This window comes from Lissotriton helveticus, chromosome 4_1 (genome assembly GCF_964261635.1).
Source record: "Lissotriton helveticus chromosome 4_1, aLisHel1.1, whole genome shotgun sequence".
Classification (NCBI taxonomy): Eukaryota; Metazoa; Chordata; class Amphibia; order Caudata; family Salamandridae; genus Lissotriton; species Lissotriton helveticus.
In genome coordinates this window covers 70,665,788-70,681,417 of record NC_136063.1, presented here as the reverse complement: position 1 = coordinate 70,681,417, position 15,630 = coordinate 70,665,788, and the positions used below count along the sequence as shown (strand labels likewise).

At 40.2% G+C, this 15,630-nt stretch overlaps 1 protein-coding gene across 1 annotated transcript in view; it reads right to left on the bottom strand.

The window, feature by feature from the left end:
* Positions 1-1,180: 1,180 nt before the first annotated feature.
* Positions 1,181-15,630, bottom strand: part of LOC144827874 (IgGFc-binding protein-like) — a 43,403-nt gene continuing 28,953 nt past the window's right edge. Inside the window, exon 4 of the mRNA XM_078686038.1 lies at positions 1,181-1,419. Within this exon, the coding sequence (XP_078542164.1) occupies positions 1,181-1,419 (239 nt within the window). The remainder of the gene's footprint in view (positions 1,420-15,630) is intronic.

Here is a 15,630-nt window from a genome sequence, read left to right as displayed (position 1 = left end):
ATTCTCTTGTACTGAGTTTAAGTCTAGCACTAGCTCTTTTAAGCAACATACAGCAGGACACGGCTTACCTTTATTATTTTAATCGGCCTCCCTGCTCCACTTGCACCTCGTATCGTTGTGGTGAAGAAATGTCTTCACGTACCGCAATGTTTAAATATGCACAATCGCGTTCTACGTTATGTAAACTCTCACTGAATTTTTTGAAATGTGTGAATTACCCCATGGTCACATCACTTCCTATGCGACATCAATTGGGAACTACAGCTGTAGTTTATTGAAAACTATAGCTTAAGTGACATGTTCTCGCTGCCGTGCATGAATGAATATCTCTGCCATATTTGTTCTTATTTAGTTAGGCACAAAGTACAACCATACTTTAGAAATATTCTTTCGAGTTAGCGATGTTTTAGCAAACTCACGATGTTTTACCATAGGAAAAAATTGCACCAGTAGTATCCCTATCTCTTCTTACATTTTTTTTATTTACAACTATCATGTTTTACATCATTAATTGTGCGAATATTATTTCCTTCTTGGTACAACTGCCCTGTAATGTATTCAGCGTAACAGAAAGTCTCAGAATCTCGCTTGAATCTCACGTTATTGCGGTTGTATTCCGAAATACTTCCGTCGTGCTTTTGCTTTAAGATGGGACAATACGAATATTCCTTTTTTTCTTTTTTAGCTTTATTGTACTCTGTGGCTGACATAGTATGAGGAGTCACAGCATCCCACCAGTTATAAACTAGTACAATTATCGTACATGACCCCTTTGTTGGGAAAATGCGAGTTAATAAAAAAGGAAAATGATCTTTTACCAAGATATTCTATTTGGAAGACTTTTCTTTGTTTATTAAAAGTCCTTTTAGTTTACATATTTAAGTATATTAGCCTAAAACAAAATATTTTCACAAAAACCGAAACGCAGCATCGACAACTTGTATTTTATTGTTTTTATGGTAATTGACACATTTTTAACTGTATCAAATGGCACTTTACTTGTGTATAACAACCTGACATTATATGTAATAAATTGTACAATTTTCTTAAACATTGACCTTATTTTAATTTGTATTTGTGTCGTATGAGAAATGAGGTGGTGAACTTAAGGGGTTCTTGAGTTATTTGTGTATGCACATTACTTCTTTCTCCATTTATGGAAACATAGGGACTTGTTCTGTTACCTGTTCATTGCTCCTTGTCCCTTGATTGGACTTGTTAGAAGACCTCCTTTCTTTTTGATATTTGTGATATACGGTTGGTTAACCGGGGAGGTATTGTTCTGACCTCTGAGCTTCACTGCTCCTAGGCCACTATGGAATGCCTCAAAACCTATAGTTACAGCGAAGATGAATTCAATACGATCATCAATGGCACTGCTAAAAATATTACAACACTGATGAGGAAGAGTGGCGGAATCTATGGAACACCAAAAAGAAAATAATAAGAACGGAATTGCATACAGATTTTCTGATAGATTGCTGTAAGAAAGGTATAATCCCTAAGGGACTCCAGGTAACCAACGAACCAGGAATATTCATAAATAACCAAACATTTATAGAAAACTGGACACTGGTGGCCAACAGATGCAGCCGTGACTGGATGCTCTTGATAATCGAAACAGCTTCAGACATCCTTATTATTGAAAGACAAGCAATAAAAGACCTTGAACATAAACGGAGCACAGAGGATATTGAGAATGATGTAACTGGATACAGAGATTATTTAATTAATAAAAAAAAGCAATAAACTTAGGGAAGATATTGCAAAATATATACACCTGATTATGTTTACCCACATCTTATGAAAGACTTTTACGAACACCCTAGAGAAAACTTTCAAAACCATAGACCATGGCAACAATACCCAGTAAAAAACTTCCAAAAAAAGAAAGTCAGATTTTTCGACACTTCATACACCAGTTCTGACTCTGAAACAGAAATGGCTGGGAAGAGCCGTAATAATAAAGACAAAAGGTCACGTCTGGGCCAAATAGAGAATCATTCTCTTTTTTAGAACAGTGACAGAACCTCGGACATCAGAGAGGGAGGGGCAGGGGGAGAGGCAACTATACCCCTCAACCTCAGTTCCATCAGGGGCCCTATACCAGAAGTCAGAAAACCTGGGACATGTAGATAAGGCCCCAGTAATCAACCTATCAGATATTACAATAACCGATGTTGAAATTAGACTTTTGGAAAAAGGCTTAGGTTTTGCCATTGCATCCGCTATAGATAGATTTAGTTTAGAGAGAGACCTTCAAAGTTTTTTACGCAAGGTCAGATTGCAATCTTTTTTTGAGGATAAGGATAGGGCCCCTTCAACTAACAAATCAGGTCTAAAACCCAAATCAACATGGACCCCCCTAATAGGACAGGTTAATAAAGATATAGAAGCATTCAAAAGAGTGGTAGAAAAAAGTATCTCTGATCTTCTGGATCAAAAAAATTGGATCAACTTTAACTTAAAAGTAGAAGAAAAGGAGGCCCTCAAAAAACTACAAAATTGTCTTACATTAACTATTAAACCTGCAGATAAAGGCGGTAGTGTAGTGATTATGTCAACCGAACAATACAATGACAAAATGGCCTCACTCCTGGCAAAGGAGGATCATTACCAAAAAGTAAAAAGGAATGATTGGTTACAATTGAAAGATATGGTTAAAAGAATGCTAGATTTAGCTAAAGAAGATGACGTTATATGTGATGAAGAATATAGATTCCTTCTTAATACTAATCCCACATTGCCTGCACTATATGGATTACCCAAAGTGCACAAGAACCTCAAACATCACCCCATGAGGCCTATAGTCTCTAGCATTGGCTCACTAACTGAGCCCCTTAGTAAATATGCAGATATCTTTCTGCAACCCTACGTCACCCAACAGGAAGCCTACATTAAGGACACCACCGCTATTATTCAAAAAATAGAAGGTCTACCTTTTAATTCTGATACTCAATTCCTAGTGACCCTCGACAACGAGGCGCTTTATACAAATATACCACAGGACAGTACAATTGATATGATTAGATCACTCTTGGATACAAGCGACAGAGACCTGAACCTCCAAGAAATATTAATTATAGACTGTGTCACTGTAGTCGTAAAAAATAATATATTTATATTTAATAAAGATCTGTATAAACAAGTTAAAGGGACCAGCATGGGAGTAACTTGTGCTCCAAGCTTGGCATGTTTATATGTAGCACAATTTGAAGACACTCACATATTTAATCCTATGGCTCCTTTCTTTGAAAATATATCGAAATGGTCATGATATATTGACGACGTTTTTTTTATTTGAACTGGACCATTAGATACACTAAATGAATTCATACTATGGTTAAACCTGGGGGACACCAACCTCAAGTTTACATCACATTATGACAAAAAACAATGTGAGTTCTTAGATATAATAATCAAACACGATGAAGGTAGTTTACAAGTAGAATTATTCACCAAAAAACAGATCGGAATACTTTGCTTCACTATAATAGTCACCATCCACCGTGTCCGAAAAACAATATCCCTTTCGGACAGTTTTTAAGATTACAAAGGAATTGCACACAAATGAAAGACTTTGATAAACATGCAAAGAAGCTAACTGAGAAATTTATCGACAGAGGCTACCCGAAACGCATGGTAAAACATGCTTATAAAAGAGCTAAATACTTCAACAGGGACAATCTCTTCCAGAAGAAACAGAAGCAAACACTAAAAGAAAAACCGCTAATATTTGTAACTAATTATAATACAATTAGCAAAAAAATCAAGAATATAGTCAATAGCAACTGGCACTTGGTCACCAACAAAAACAATGTGAAACTCCCTAAACCGATGTTCGCATTTAGGCAAAACCAAACAATAAGAAACAGCATAGTAAATACGTATAGAGAAGAAGCTGCCAAATTACAACCAAGCATAAACCACGCCCCACTCCCCACAGGGACGTTCCCATGTGGGAACTCTGGCAACTGTGAAAATGTCACCAAAGGGGACTGTGTTGACCATAATAACACCAAACACAGAGTAAAATCCTTTATTAATTGCAGGTCAAAAAATATAATGTACCTTATAAAATGCCCATGCAACTTGGCCCACATAGGCGAAACAACTCACGAAATTCGCCTTAGGATTAATGAACATAAATTAGCTATTCGCACTAATAAGAGAGGGGCACCTCTAACAGACCATTGGCAAGAAGCACGACACACTATCAGAGATCTATCATGGTGCAGCCTAGAACCCATCCAAATGAACAACAGATGTGGAGATGTAGACCTAAAAAGAAAGAAACAAGAACAATTTTTTTTGTCTCGTTTTAACACAGTAAGAAAAGGCCTAAATAATAAGGAAGACTGGGAACGTATCTTGTAAATGTAGAACTTTCGAAATCCCACCCTCAGGACTTCCTATCAAGATGATCGAGCTCTAAAACTCTGTAGACAACCATTGTCAAAACCTTCAGAGGCAACATAAGAAGGGAGCATGGTACAATATTAGTTGCAATAAAGCCTGAATCATACAAAAATTCCTTGCAGGACGTGCTACAGAAAAACATTTGAAAATATTTTGTTTTAGGCTAATATACTTAAATATGTAAACTAAAAGGACTTTTAATAAACAAAGAAAAGTCTTCCAAATAGGATATCTTGGTAAAAGATTGTTTTCCTTTTTTATTAACTCGCATTTGCCCAAAAAAGGGGTCATGTACGGTTATTGAACTAGTTTATAACTGGTGGGATGCTGTGACTCGAATATTCGTGTTGTCCCATCTTAAACCAAAAGCACAACGGAAGCATTTCGGAATACGACCGCAAGAACGTGAGATTGAAGCGAGATTCGAAGCCTTTCTGTTACGCTGAAAACATTACAGGGTAGTTGTACCAAGAAGGAAATAATATTCGCACAGTTAATGATGTAAAACATGATAGTAAATAAAAAAATTTTTTTAGAAGAGATAGGGATACTACTGCTGCAATTTGTTCCTATGGTAAAACATCGTGAGTTTGCTAAAACATCGCTAACTTGAAAGAATCTTTCTAAAGTATGGCTGTACTTTATACCTAACTAAATAAGAACAAATATGGCAGAGATATTCATTCATGCACGGCAGCGATAACATGTAACTTTAGCTATAGTTTTCAATAAACTACAGCTGTAGTTCCCAATTGATGTCGCATAGGAAGGTATGTGACCATAGGGTAATTCACACATTTCAAAAAATCCAGTGAGAGTTTACGTAACGTAGAACGCGATTGTGCATATTTAAACATCGCGGTACGCAAAGACATTTCTTCACCACAACGATACGAGGTAAAAGTGGAGCAGGGAGGTCGATTAAAATAATAAAGGTAATCCGTGTCCTGCTGTATGTTGCTTAATAGAGCTAGTGCTAGACTTAAACTCAGGACGAGAGAATACCGTTGGAGCATTTTAGTACTCTTACGATATTTACATATAGATTTAGAGGCCGGTAACACAGCAGGAAAGCGGAGTTAAAATGTGCACTGAAGGCGTAGTGAAAATTCAGGCTGAATAACACTAACACATTTGAGTAAACAATCATGAAGAGGCCCTCTTTGAGTTGATGAAAAATGATGAGAAGGAGTCGCCGCGAGAGCCTTAAGAAACAAATATGAGTGGACTCTAGACATAGAAAAATAATTACGGAAAACGTGAAAAACCTAACATTGGGATGGATAGATGTTCCATGCAGCTGTAGATTTATGTAGATTTATATAGATTTATATGTATAATAGCGATCCACTTAATCCTTGAAAATAGTCATCAGCAGTACGAAAAGGTTCGGTCCGAACAAAAAAGAAAAAAAAGAAAAATCCCATGATTGGTAAATGACCAGTATTAGCAAAACGGAAGGGGCACATTTATAGAAAAATAGAAGGAATACCATTAATTAAATTCAATAATTCAAGAAAAGTAAAAAATAAGAAAGAAAATTGGGTTAATTAATAGAAACCTAATATAAAGAACATTATATTTTAGAGTCGGTTAATGAAAACAATCCACCTAGACAAGATTACCAAGGAGGATAACGCAATGATCCAAATGCACGTTTAATCCCAAAAGAACGTGAATATCAAGAAAATACAGCCACGTGTGTTGCAGAGGGTTTGATCCTTGCCTAGCTGGTAAGTTGTCTGTCCAGTATTCCCTTTTTTCTAAAATCTGAAAGAGTAAAACTAAACACTAAGGACATATATATAACTTTCTGCTTTCAGATAGCCACGAATTTTATTTCAATACAATACGGTGGCTCCCTTGACCTCGAAAAGAGTACAGACTCCAGGAAACTTCAAGGTAACTAGTGTACGCATAGAGACAGTATAGAAGCCAAATGGTTAAATAAACGCATTAAGATACCTAATTGTTTATCTTTAAAAAGGTACTTGATTCAGATGATAGATCAGCAATAGCACCTATTCATAAGAAGCTGACACGGAGAAACACCAGAAAAAACCTCAAATTCAAAACAGAGGCTGAATTATGTCCAATCTTTTTGTAAGGTAGGCATATTAAAAGTGTTTTTTGTGAAAGTCAGTAAAAGGCTCTCATTATGACAGCCTTCAAGTTGTAATATGCCTCCACAATACCTTGAACTAGGAACCATGTATTTAATAAAAAAAGATAGTGCCGTAATGTTCTGTTATAATTTCGTTTGAATAAATGTCTATAGTCAAACTGTAATTTAGGAAAGCAAGAAGCGAAAAAAGAATTCCATGATGTATGTATCTAATTATATGTTTCTTTTTAAATAGAACTTTGTCCTGATGAAGGTGTTATAACAAAAACTGAAACGCAGCTTCGACAACTTGTATTTTATTGTTTTTATGTGAATTGACACATTTTTAACTGTATTGAATGGCACTTTACTTGTGTATAACAATCTGATATTATATGTAATAAATTGTACTATTTTCTTAAACATTGACCTTATTTTAATTTGTATTTGTGTCGTATGAGAAATGAGGTGGTGAACTTAAGGGGTTCTTGAGTTACTTGTGGATGCATATTACTTCTTTCTCCATTTATGGAAACATAGGGACTTGTTCTGTTACCTGTTCATTGCTCCTTGTCCCTTGATTGGACTAGTTAGGAGACCTCCTTTCTTTTTTATATAAGTCTAAAAGGGTTCCTTCATAGTTATCCTAGAAGTGTCCTTAAATTGTAAATGTTTAACTTATTCGTTTCCCATAGAAAATCAAAGGTAACCCGCAGCTGTGTTTAGACACTGCACGCGTCTCCTGTGGGCCTCCTACATCCTAACCCTTGGTTGTTCCTAGAAGCCCTAGCGATTCCCCAGGCCCTAGGCCTGCTTTCTATTCCTCACATGGTTCTTATACCACTATTTTAGTATATGGTTTGTGAGGCCCCTAGGGCAAAATGTGTACTGTGCCACTTATTGTATGCTAATTAAGGTACTTGTGTTGTACTTTTACCTCTGACCTCATAAAGAGCCCAGAGGGGTTGTGCTTAGAATAAATACACATATATTTGATATATACCTTGTGTGGTGTACTTCATTTGGTACTCAAGAGATTATAATTGGTAAAACAACCAGCTTAATTCACTCTCTGAAGTCTTAGCCTGAAGACTGCTCGCCATTGCTACCACTAGGATAGCTTTCTATAAGGTGGACTATACAACCACCATCAATAAGGGTCGATTGGTCTGGTGCACGGTGCCCACTAGAATAGTGGACATCATATACCAGGCCAACTTCTCACATCGGTATTCACAGAAGCCATTTTGGAGTCCAACTGTTAGGAGTCTTAACTTTACTACTCCTAAACTTTTTATAGACGTTAAAGTTAGGAACTAGCATTTAAAAAACCGTAGAAATCCACTGAAAAAACATAGGTTTCAGGGGTGTTATAGTTAGCTGGACATTTCACTCGTACAAAACCATAGAAATTCCTCTGTTACAGTTAGTTCTGCTTAAACCCATACACCTAGACAATCAACCACTCACACATCTATGAATAGAGTTACAACCCCCCCACCCAACCACAGATACACTCAGTCTCCCACACAAATACTCGGCCAACTAATCAATAAGTAATATAGACACTCATATAGTTAGTGACCAACTGATGCAGCATGTTATACAACAACAGAGACAGTGATGCACACATTCACGTAGATTAGTTAGACTAACCCGTGTATTTAGTGAGACACTTTTAATTACTCACTTAAACAAACAGTCAGACAGCTCCTCTAGTGTCTCCAAACACTCCTTGTAACTCTCGCCGCGTTGGTGATTACAAGGAGTTTTTGGAGACACTAGAGAACCTTTATGGCAGGAAAAAAGGATTAGGTGATTGAAAAGCCAGTGACCGGAGGGTGACCACTTTTTCTCAAGCACAGCAGATTGAACCTCCAAAGGTGAGGAGTGGGATTGTGGATCTCCCTGCTAAGGGGTAATATACCCTAGGGGAGTTGAACTCTTGTTGTGATTGAGAGTTCGGAGAAGATTACAGATAATTTGTACCCTTGGCCTGAAGAAGCCAAAAGAAATTGTTGTCAGAGCTCAAGTTTTAACACCTTAAAATCTTACCAGTTCTTGCACGGGAACAGAGATGCTAGGTCCCAAATTCCTCTCGGCAATGCCAGCAGGTCTATACTCAGAACCTCCTAGTCATTACCTTAAGGGAAGGGGGAAATTGGATAAAATAATAAACAGAGAAGAGACTGGTCCAGAAAGGCTCCTTCCGTCAGTGGTCGGCGGACACCATCTGTTCTGTCAGTGGAACCTGTAAATTAATGCATCATTACTATCTAACATTTCTACCCTAAAACTAGAATTTCTCTACTGTGTATCTCACCCACCCTTGCTCTCCTGGACCTTAGCTGCTCTTCTGATTTTTAAATGATTTTTTCTATCTTCCTCATCAGTTAGTTGTTACTGGTGAAAGAAAATGATAATATTAGTTTCCTTATCGATTTTATCCTAGCTAATTAATATTTTTAATATAGTAATTACACTTACTTCACTAACTGAGGAGTCTTTCTTTTAAATGGGTTTCTGTATTTGTCCTTTTTCCTGTTAAACCTTTTTTCTCTCTTATTTAGGTTTCCTTGAAGAACGCTACTGCTACTCTGGTGAGTATTTACATATTTACATTTGTTTCAGTAAGAGTTCTGTAGTCCTTCATTAGTCTTAGAAAACTAATTTCCCTTTACTCTCTATCTCTGTCTTCTCTCCTGAATTATGTCTTTGGCTTGCCCAGGTTTCTTAAGAGATCACGACCGTCATTCAGGTAAGGATAAACAGTTTATTTTAACCTTGCTTGCCTTCGGTAGTCTTTTTCTTGTTCATAAGCCACAATCTCTCCTAATTGCTTTCTAGCGTCTATTCACAGTTTATCATCATCAAACATCCAAAGAGTTACACAAGAAAGATTATTTCCTGGATTACGTATCTTTTCTCTTTTACTTAGCTCTGAATATCTTGCTCTCGCTGACTGACGAGGCGAGGCTCGTTCAATGTCAGCTCCGGCTTTTTCAACCTCGGAAAATAAACTCGCGCTGGACTTAATCTTGTCAACAGCTCTCCGGGAATTTTAAGGGGGAAACAATGATACTAATTCTGACTAGAATCTCTAAAAGGGGGCAAGCGCTTCTTCACACAGGACCATCCAGGCGGGAAACTTCGGTGAAGTGCATCGTTATTAAAACGCTCGCGCTGCACCTTAACTCTCAAGCAGCTGTGCCCTCAGAGACTAGAACGCCCACCTCCTGTTCCATTCCGGCGGATATCTTCTGTCTCCAGTAGTGGACCCAATCAGTCCAAGTACTGTAACTAGAGAACTCCTGACTCTTTTGTGATGCATGTATACCGCAAACGCTGACATCAGGTATAGCGGTTCTGACAATTGTGGGCTGAAACGCGACCGCTTCGACAGATATATGAGGAGTCCAATTAATTATATTTTTGGCATGAGATTATAGGTGCATATTAGGGAATAAGAGGGAGGTTTGATAACTCTGGCACTAAGAGGACTTCCTCACAGTGTATCACCTAGATTAAGGAGTGTGCATTAGCAGTTGTATATGTTAGGGTTTTGTATAGGTTTATTATATTGTGTATATGTACTATATTGATACTGCAATAATCATTTGTGTATTTTTTATGTTGTACGTATATTATTTTTCATGTCTTTGTTATGAATAATTATTTTTTGTCCCATTGTCCCGCTGAATAGTATGTGTATCCTGCTGAACTGTTTATAATGATTTCTGAGATATATTGAAAACGTCAGGGTAATTGATGGTGCCTTGACTGAATAAATGAGTGATTATTCCCTCCATACCATGTTTTCTTTACCCATCCGTGATGTTCTGTGCCCAGGTATAGGAGGTCATTTGGGCATACCCCCCTAGTTTCATTTTTTGTAAGAACTAACTATAATAGAGGTTTTGTACGAGTGAAATGTCCAGCTAACTATAACACCCCTCAAACCTATGTTTATTTCAGTGAATTTCTAATGTTTTTAAAATGCTAATTCCTAACTATAATGTCTCTGAAATCTATTGTTTTTTCAGTGACTATATATATATATTTATAGATACAGATGAGCTGTAAAGCTGACCTATCAGATACATTGGTTAAAAAAAAACTTAATTTCTGTGCAAAGGTTTTCTGAAATTGCACAGTTCAATTATGGAACATAAACTTGAAGATCCATCCAAAGATCCACCATGGGGGGAAGATCCTTCTCCTACTTGGCGGCCAAAACCTGGAATTCTCTCCCCACCCACCTCCGACTTACACAGAACCACCTCTCCTTCAGAAAACAACTAAAAACTTGGATATTCGATAAGTAACGTACCCCCCTCCCTCAAGCGCCTTGAGACCCTCTGGGTGAGTAGTGCGCTATACAAAATTTCGACTTGACTTGACTTGAAGGGAATATGTAATCCATTTACAACTAAAAAGATAACATGCAAAAAACACAAGTTTTCTGTAGCAGGCTGCAAGGGCTGCAAGGGCTGCTTTTAAAAGTATAACATGAATAAAATACACGTATCACACCTTTTACGAATAAAACCAGAAACTTCACATTTTCAAAGTGTACGTCGTCTAGTATGAAACAATATTGAAATCAGTAGGATTATATGATCGATATTTACTATTTCGTCCATATTTAATATTTATAAAGCTATCCTACCCGAAACTTAGCAGCCATGATTATATTCACACTCCTAAACCAACATGGTGATGGAAGGAATTATTGAATTAGTCTCAACCACTGGCAATCGCTCAGGCCACATCCTAATCCGTTGTTTTTTGCTCACCATCCCACCTCAGTGTGAACCCAGACATATCTAAATATGTTTGGAGCCTGCTACTCATGTGGACAGTACAGCCTGAACTGCCAGGCACCCTGATCCGGAACGAAAGCTGTGAAAGCATTCTCTGATTCATTATTATCTCAAAAATATATTACTCCTACCTGTCAAAGGCATGACTTTTGTTGCCAGGATACACTGACCTTTACAATTACCCATTCATTTGCAATAGACCTTGCCAAGATTCCCCAGTTTAGGGTATCACCATGGTAGCTCTGTGCAATTCTCACGAATGGGCATCACAATGATATCTGTTGGACTTGGCCCTTTTTGCTAGGTTCATCCCTGAACTTTTTGCCTTGAGCTCTAACATGGTGGTAGTGGTTTTAGGCCTCTGGGCACTTTAGTACTATAGTCCAGTGTAAATTGTGCGTGCTCTCTGTGTACGTGTGGTGAGATTCGCCTGCCCTCCCACAGGAATGCATTGGGGATAAGTGAGTCCATGGTAATTCCTGGTGTGAGAGGAGTTCAGGGCTGAGTTTAGTATGTATGAACTCTTGAGAATAAATGCTGCGCAATGGTGTGCACAGATTTATGGTGACTGGTGGAGAAATGCCACTTTTAGAAGTTGGCATTTCTGTGTGCAATATGTCTGCCTGATGGGAATTGCATGTCTGGCTTGTGATTGACAGGAGCTGAGAGGTGTGGGTGGCTCCTGGAGGGCCAGGATGAGTCAGCTAGGCTGAATGGGACACCTGGGCTAAGAGTAGTGGGAGGGATAATCCCCTGACGCTGATTAGGACTGTGCCCAGGCTGTACAATGCTGGCTCCAGCCCCTGTGGTGTGTCTGATCACTGACCCACCACCTGACAAAGGGGAAGAGGAGCTTTGAAAACAAATTCCTCCAAATCCGCCTAAACCAGTCATGACTGGTATCCCTAGGCCCTGTGCTGTGACACAAAGGGAAATGTTGATATAAATATATGGGCTGTGACCCCATGATGTTGTTCCCTACCTTGGTGCTGATCCTGTTGGGGCGTGCTGCTGCTGGGGCCCAGGGGGGCTGCAAGAAGGACTTGCCTGCATTACCCCTTTCTCCCTAAGGACTTCAAGGATTTATTCTCTTTTTTTGCTGCCGGACCATTTACCAAGGAGCTGTGGCTCCTAGCGCCTCATGAGAGCTATATTTTATTTGCCCAGAGGAAGAGCCGAGTGGGGGCTTTGCAGCACGGAGCTGCAGCCTATCTTGAGGGAATCCCGACGTAGGGATTCCCCCGCATTTTACCCAAAACCGAGTCAGGGCCTACCCTGCTTTATGCATATGGAACTGGCGGGTGCCCACCCCGCATGTTTCCTAGGTTCTTTTGACTTAAATAGTGGGTGCCATCCTGCATTGGGCACCTTTGAAATGGCGGGTGCCCATCCCACACTTTGCCGAGGAAAGGGATGCGCCGCAGCGCAACCCGGAAGTCAGGCAAGCTACCTGACTCCAGGAGGAGCGACAGCTGGAAGAAAGAAGTGCAGGCAGAAGGAGGATCCATCCGGAGCCTTTCTGCTCCAGAGTGAAATCCCGGGTCTCAGAAGGGGTCCCGGGTGAAGTCAGAGGAGAGTCCGGAGAGGTTCCCAGTGCAGCCAGAGAGAAGCTGCTCCAGTGCGGGACTGGGCGAAGCAGGAGATCGCCACAGAGACACCTCCAAGAGAGCCGGTGAGTGAGGGCTCTATGTGTTGTGCGCATTGAGGCACAGCATCAGTGCCATGTTCCTGAGCAGTCCCTGCCTGATAGGGGGCAGCTCCACAACGGGGCCAAAGGTGCCGGAGCCTCTTTTAGTATTTACAGCGGTACCGCCACAATGGGGGTAATTATTTCCTTAGATCCCCAGAGGGGGGCTCCGAGGGCACCATCATACCAGGGCCTCCCGTACTGTATTCCCAGTTGCACCGCCATAGCAGGCAACTGCAACATTTTGGCTCAATTTTGTTTATAGAGTCCCTGAGGGGGACAGACGGGCACAGTGGTGCCCAGGCCTTTCTTTCATTCACAGCTGCCCGGCAAGTATGTTTAGGCCACTCCTTCTTTGGGGGCATTATTGAGAGATGAGATAGGAGTGAGATGCACTCCTCTGCCAGTACTTTCACAGCTGCACAGCACTTAGTGCCAGCTGCAATGTTTAGGTCTGCGCAATGGCGCACTTTTGGATTCCGCTGCATAGGCAGCAGCCCTGACATTCTGGACAAAGGGCGTTTGTGCCCCTTTGAGAAGGCTAGTTGAACAGGAGGTCAGTGATTTATGTAATATTAGGAAATGTGATAATCTACTATGAATCATGCCTCTAAATGCATTTGGGGTGAGATTATATGCGTAATGTGTTTATGTTAGTGAGATTATTTCCTACTGTGAGTTTTACTCCTAATGTGAGGTATGCTTAGGAGGTTAGGGTCTATTACGTTCAGACTCATGAGATGATTGCATAATGTGTTGAGGCTGGTGCAGAATGTAATTTGGCGCCTAATGCTTTACTGTGCCTTATATGGTTTATGTTACAGGCTGATGATGAGTGCAGTGGTTACCAGTGATTACTGGTTGTATGTTTATGTGATGTCCTACTTTACTAAGTTCACTTTGTGATGGTTCAGACAGTGGTCCAGTGGGCCCTGCCAGGTGTAAATAATCTCTAGTAAAAGTGACCTAGTTCAAGGTGGGCACAATGTATATTATGAGATTACGATGCTAATGTCTTATGAGAATACAAAGGCTATTTTTGAGATAACCTTGTGTGGAGTTCATTTTGTGGTGTGCCTGGGATGGTGTTGCTGTGTGCGTGCGCAATTGCTTTACACATGGCCTCCGGGATAAGCCTGACTGCTTGTGCCAAGCTACCAAAGGGGTGAGCAGGGGTTATCTTTGGCATGTAACTCCCTTGCCCTAACTGGAGTGGTGGTCTCTGCCCAGCTTTGGCGCAAGCCTTAGCCAACCAAAGATCCCATTTCTAACAGTGTCTCTTTACATTTCTTGAGAATAGGCATCATAATGGTAGCTCTTTGCATTTCTTGAGAATGGGCATCCCCATGGTAGCTCTGCTGCATCTCTCAAGAATGGGCATCACCATGGTAGATCTGCTACATATGCAAGAATGGGCACAACTATGGCATCATGGTATCTCTTGAGGGATATTTCCCAGTGGGGAAACTCAACAGTCTTATTGAATTCCACGTCCAGGCTCAGAGGACGATACCTCATTGCACGCCAACCAAACTGTGTACTATCTCTATACAAAGAGTATTTGAACTTTGGACCCTCCACTTTAGTGATTTTTCAAGTATGGGCATCATCATGGTAGCTCTCCTGTATTTCTCACAAATGTGCATCACCATGGTAGCTCTCCTGTATTTCTCACAAATGTGCATCACCATAGTAGCTCTCCTGCGTTTCTCAAGAGTGGGAATCACCATGGTAGCTCTGCTGCATTTTGCAAGAATGGGCATCATCACGGCAGCTCTTTGTATTTCTCAAAAATTGCCATCACCATAGTAGCTCTGCTGCATTTTTAAATTATGGGCATCATCATGGCAGCTCTGTTGTATTTCTCAAAAATGGGCATCACCATGGTTGCTCTTTGCTTTTCTCAAGTACGGGCATCACCATGATGGCTCTTTTGCACTTCTCAAGAATGGGCATCAAAATTGTAGTTCTCCTGCATTTCTCAAGCATGGGCATCACCGTGGTAGCTCTGCTGCATTTCCCAAGAATAGGCACCACCATGTTTTCTCTTTGCATTTCTCAATAATGGGTATCACCATGGCAAAAGTGCTGTATTTCTTAGGGATGGGCATTGTCATGGTTGCTCTGCTGCATTTCTCAAGAATGGGAATCACAATAGTAGCCCATCTGCATTTTTCAAGCATGGGCATCACCATGGTAGTTCTGCTGCATTTCTTATGTATGGGCATCGCCATGGTAGGTCTGCTGCATTTCTCAAGGATGGGCATCACCATGGCAGCCCTACTGCATTTCTCCAGTATGGGCATCATCAAGGTAACACTGCTGCATTACTCAAGAATGGGCATCACAATAGTAGCCCTGCTGCATTTCTCTAGCATGGTTATCACCATGGTAGTTCTGCTGCATTTCTCATGCACGGGCATCACCAAAATAGGAATTACTATTGTATCTATGCTGCATTTCCTATATATGGGCACTATCAGTGCCTAATGTTTAGAAATGTATATGCCAGGGCACAAGATTTTCTTCTGGAGGACATGGTGGTTGGCACCATACGCTGTCCCTGTCCACACAGTCACATACTGTGCATGACACAA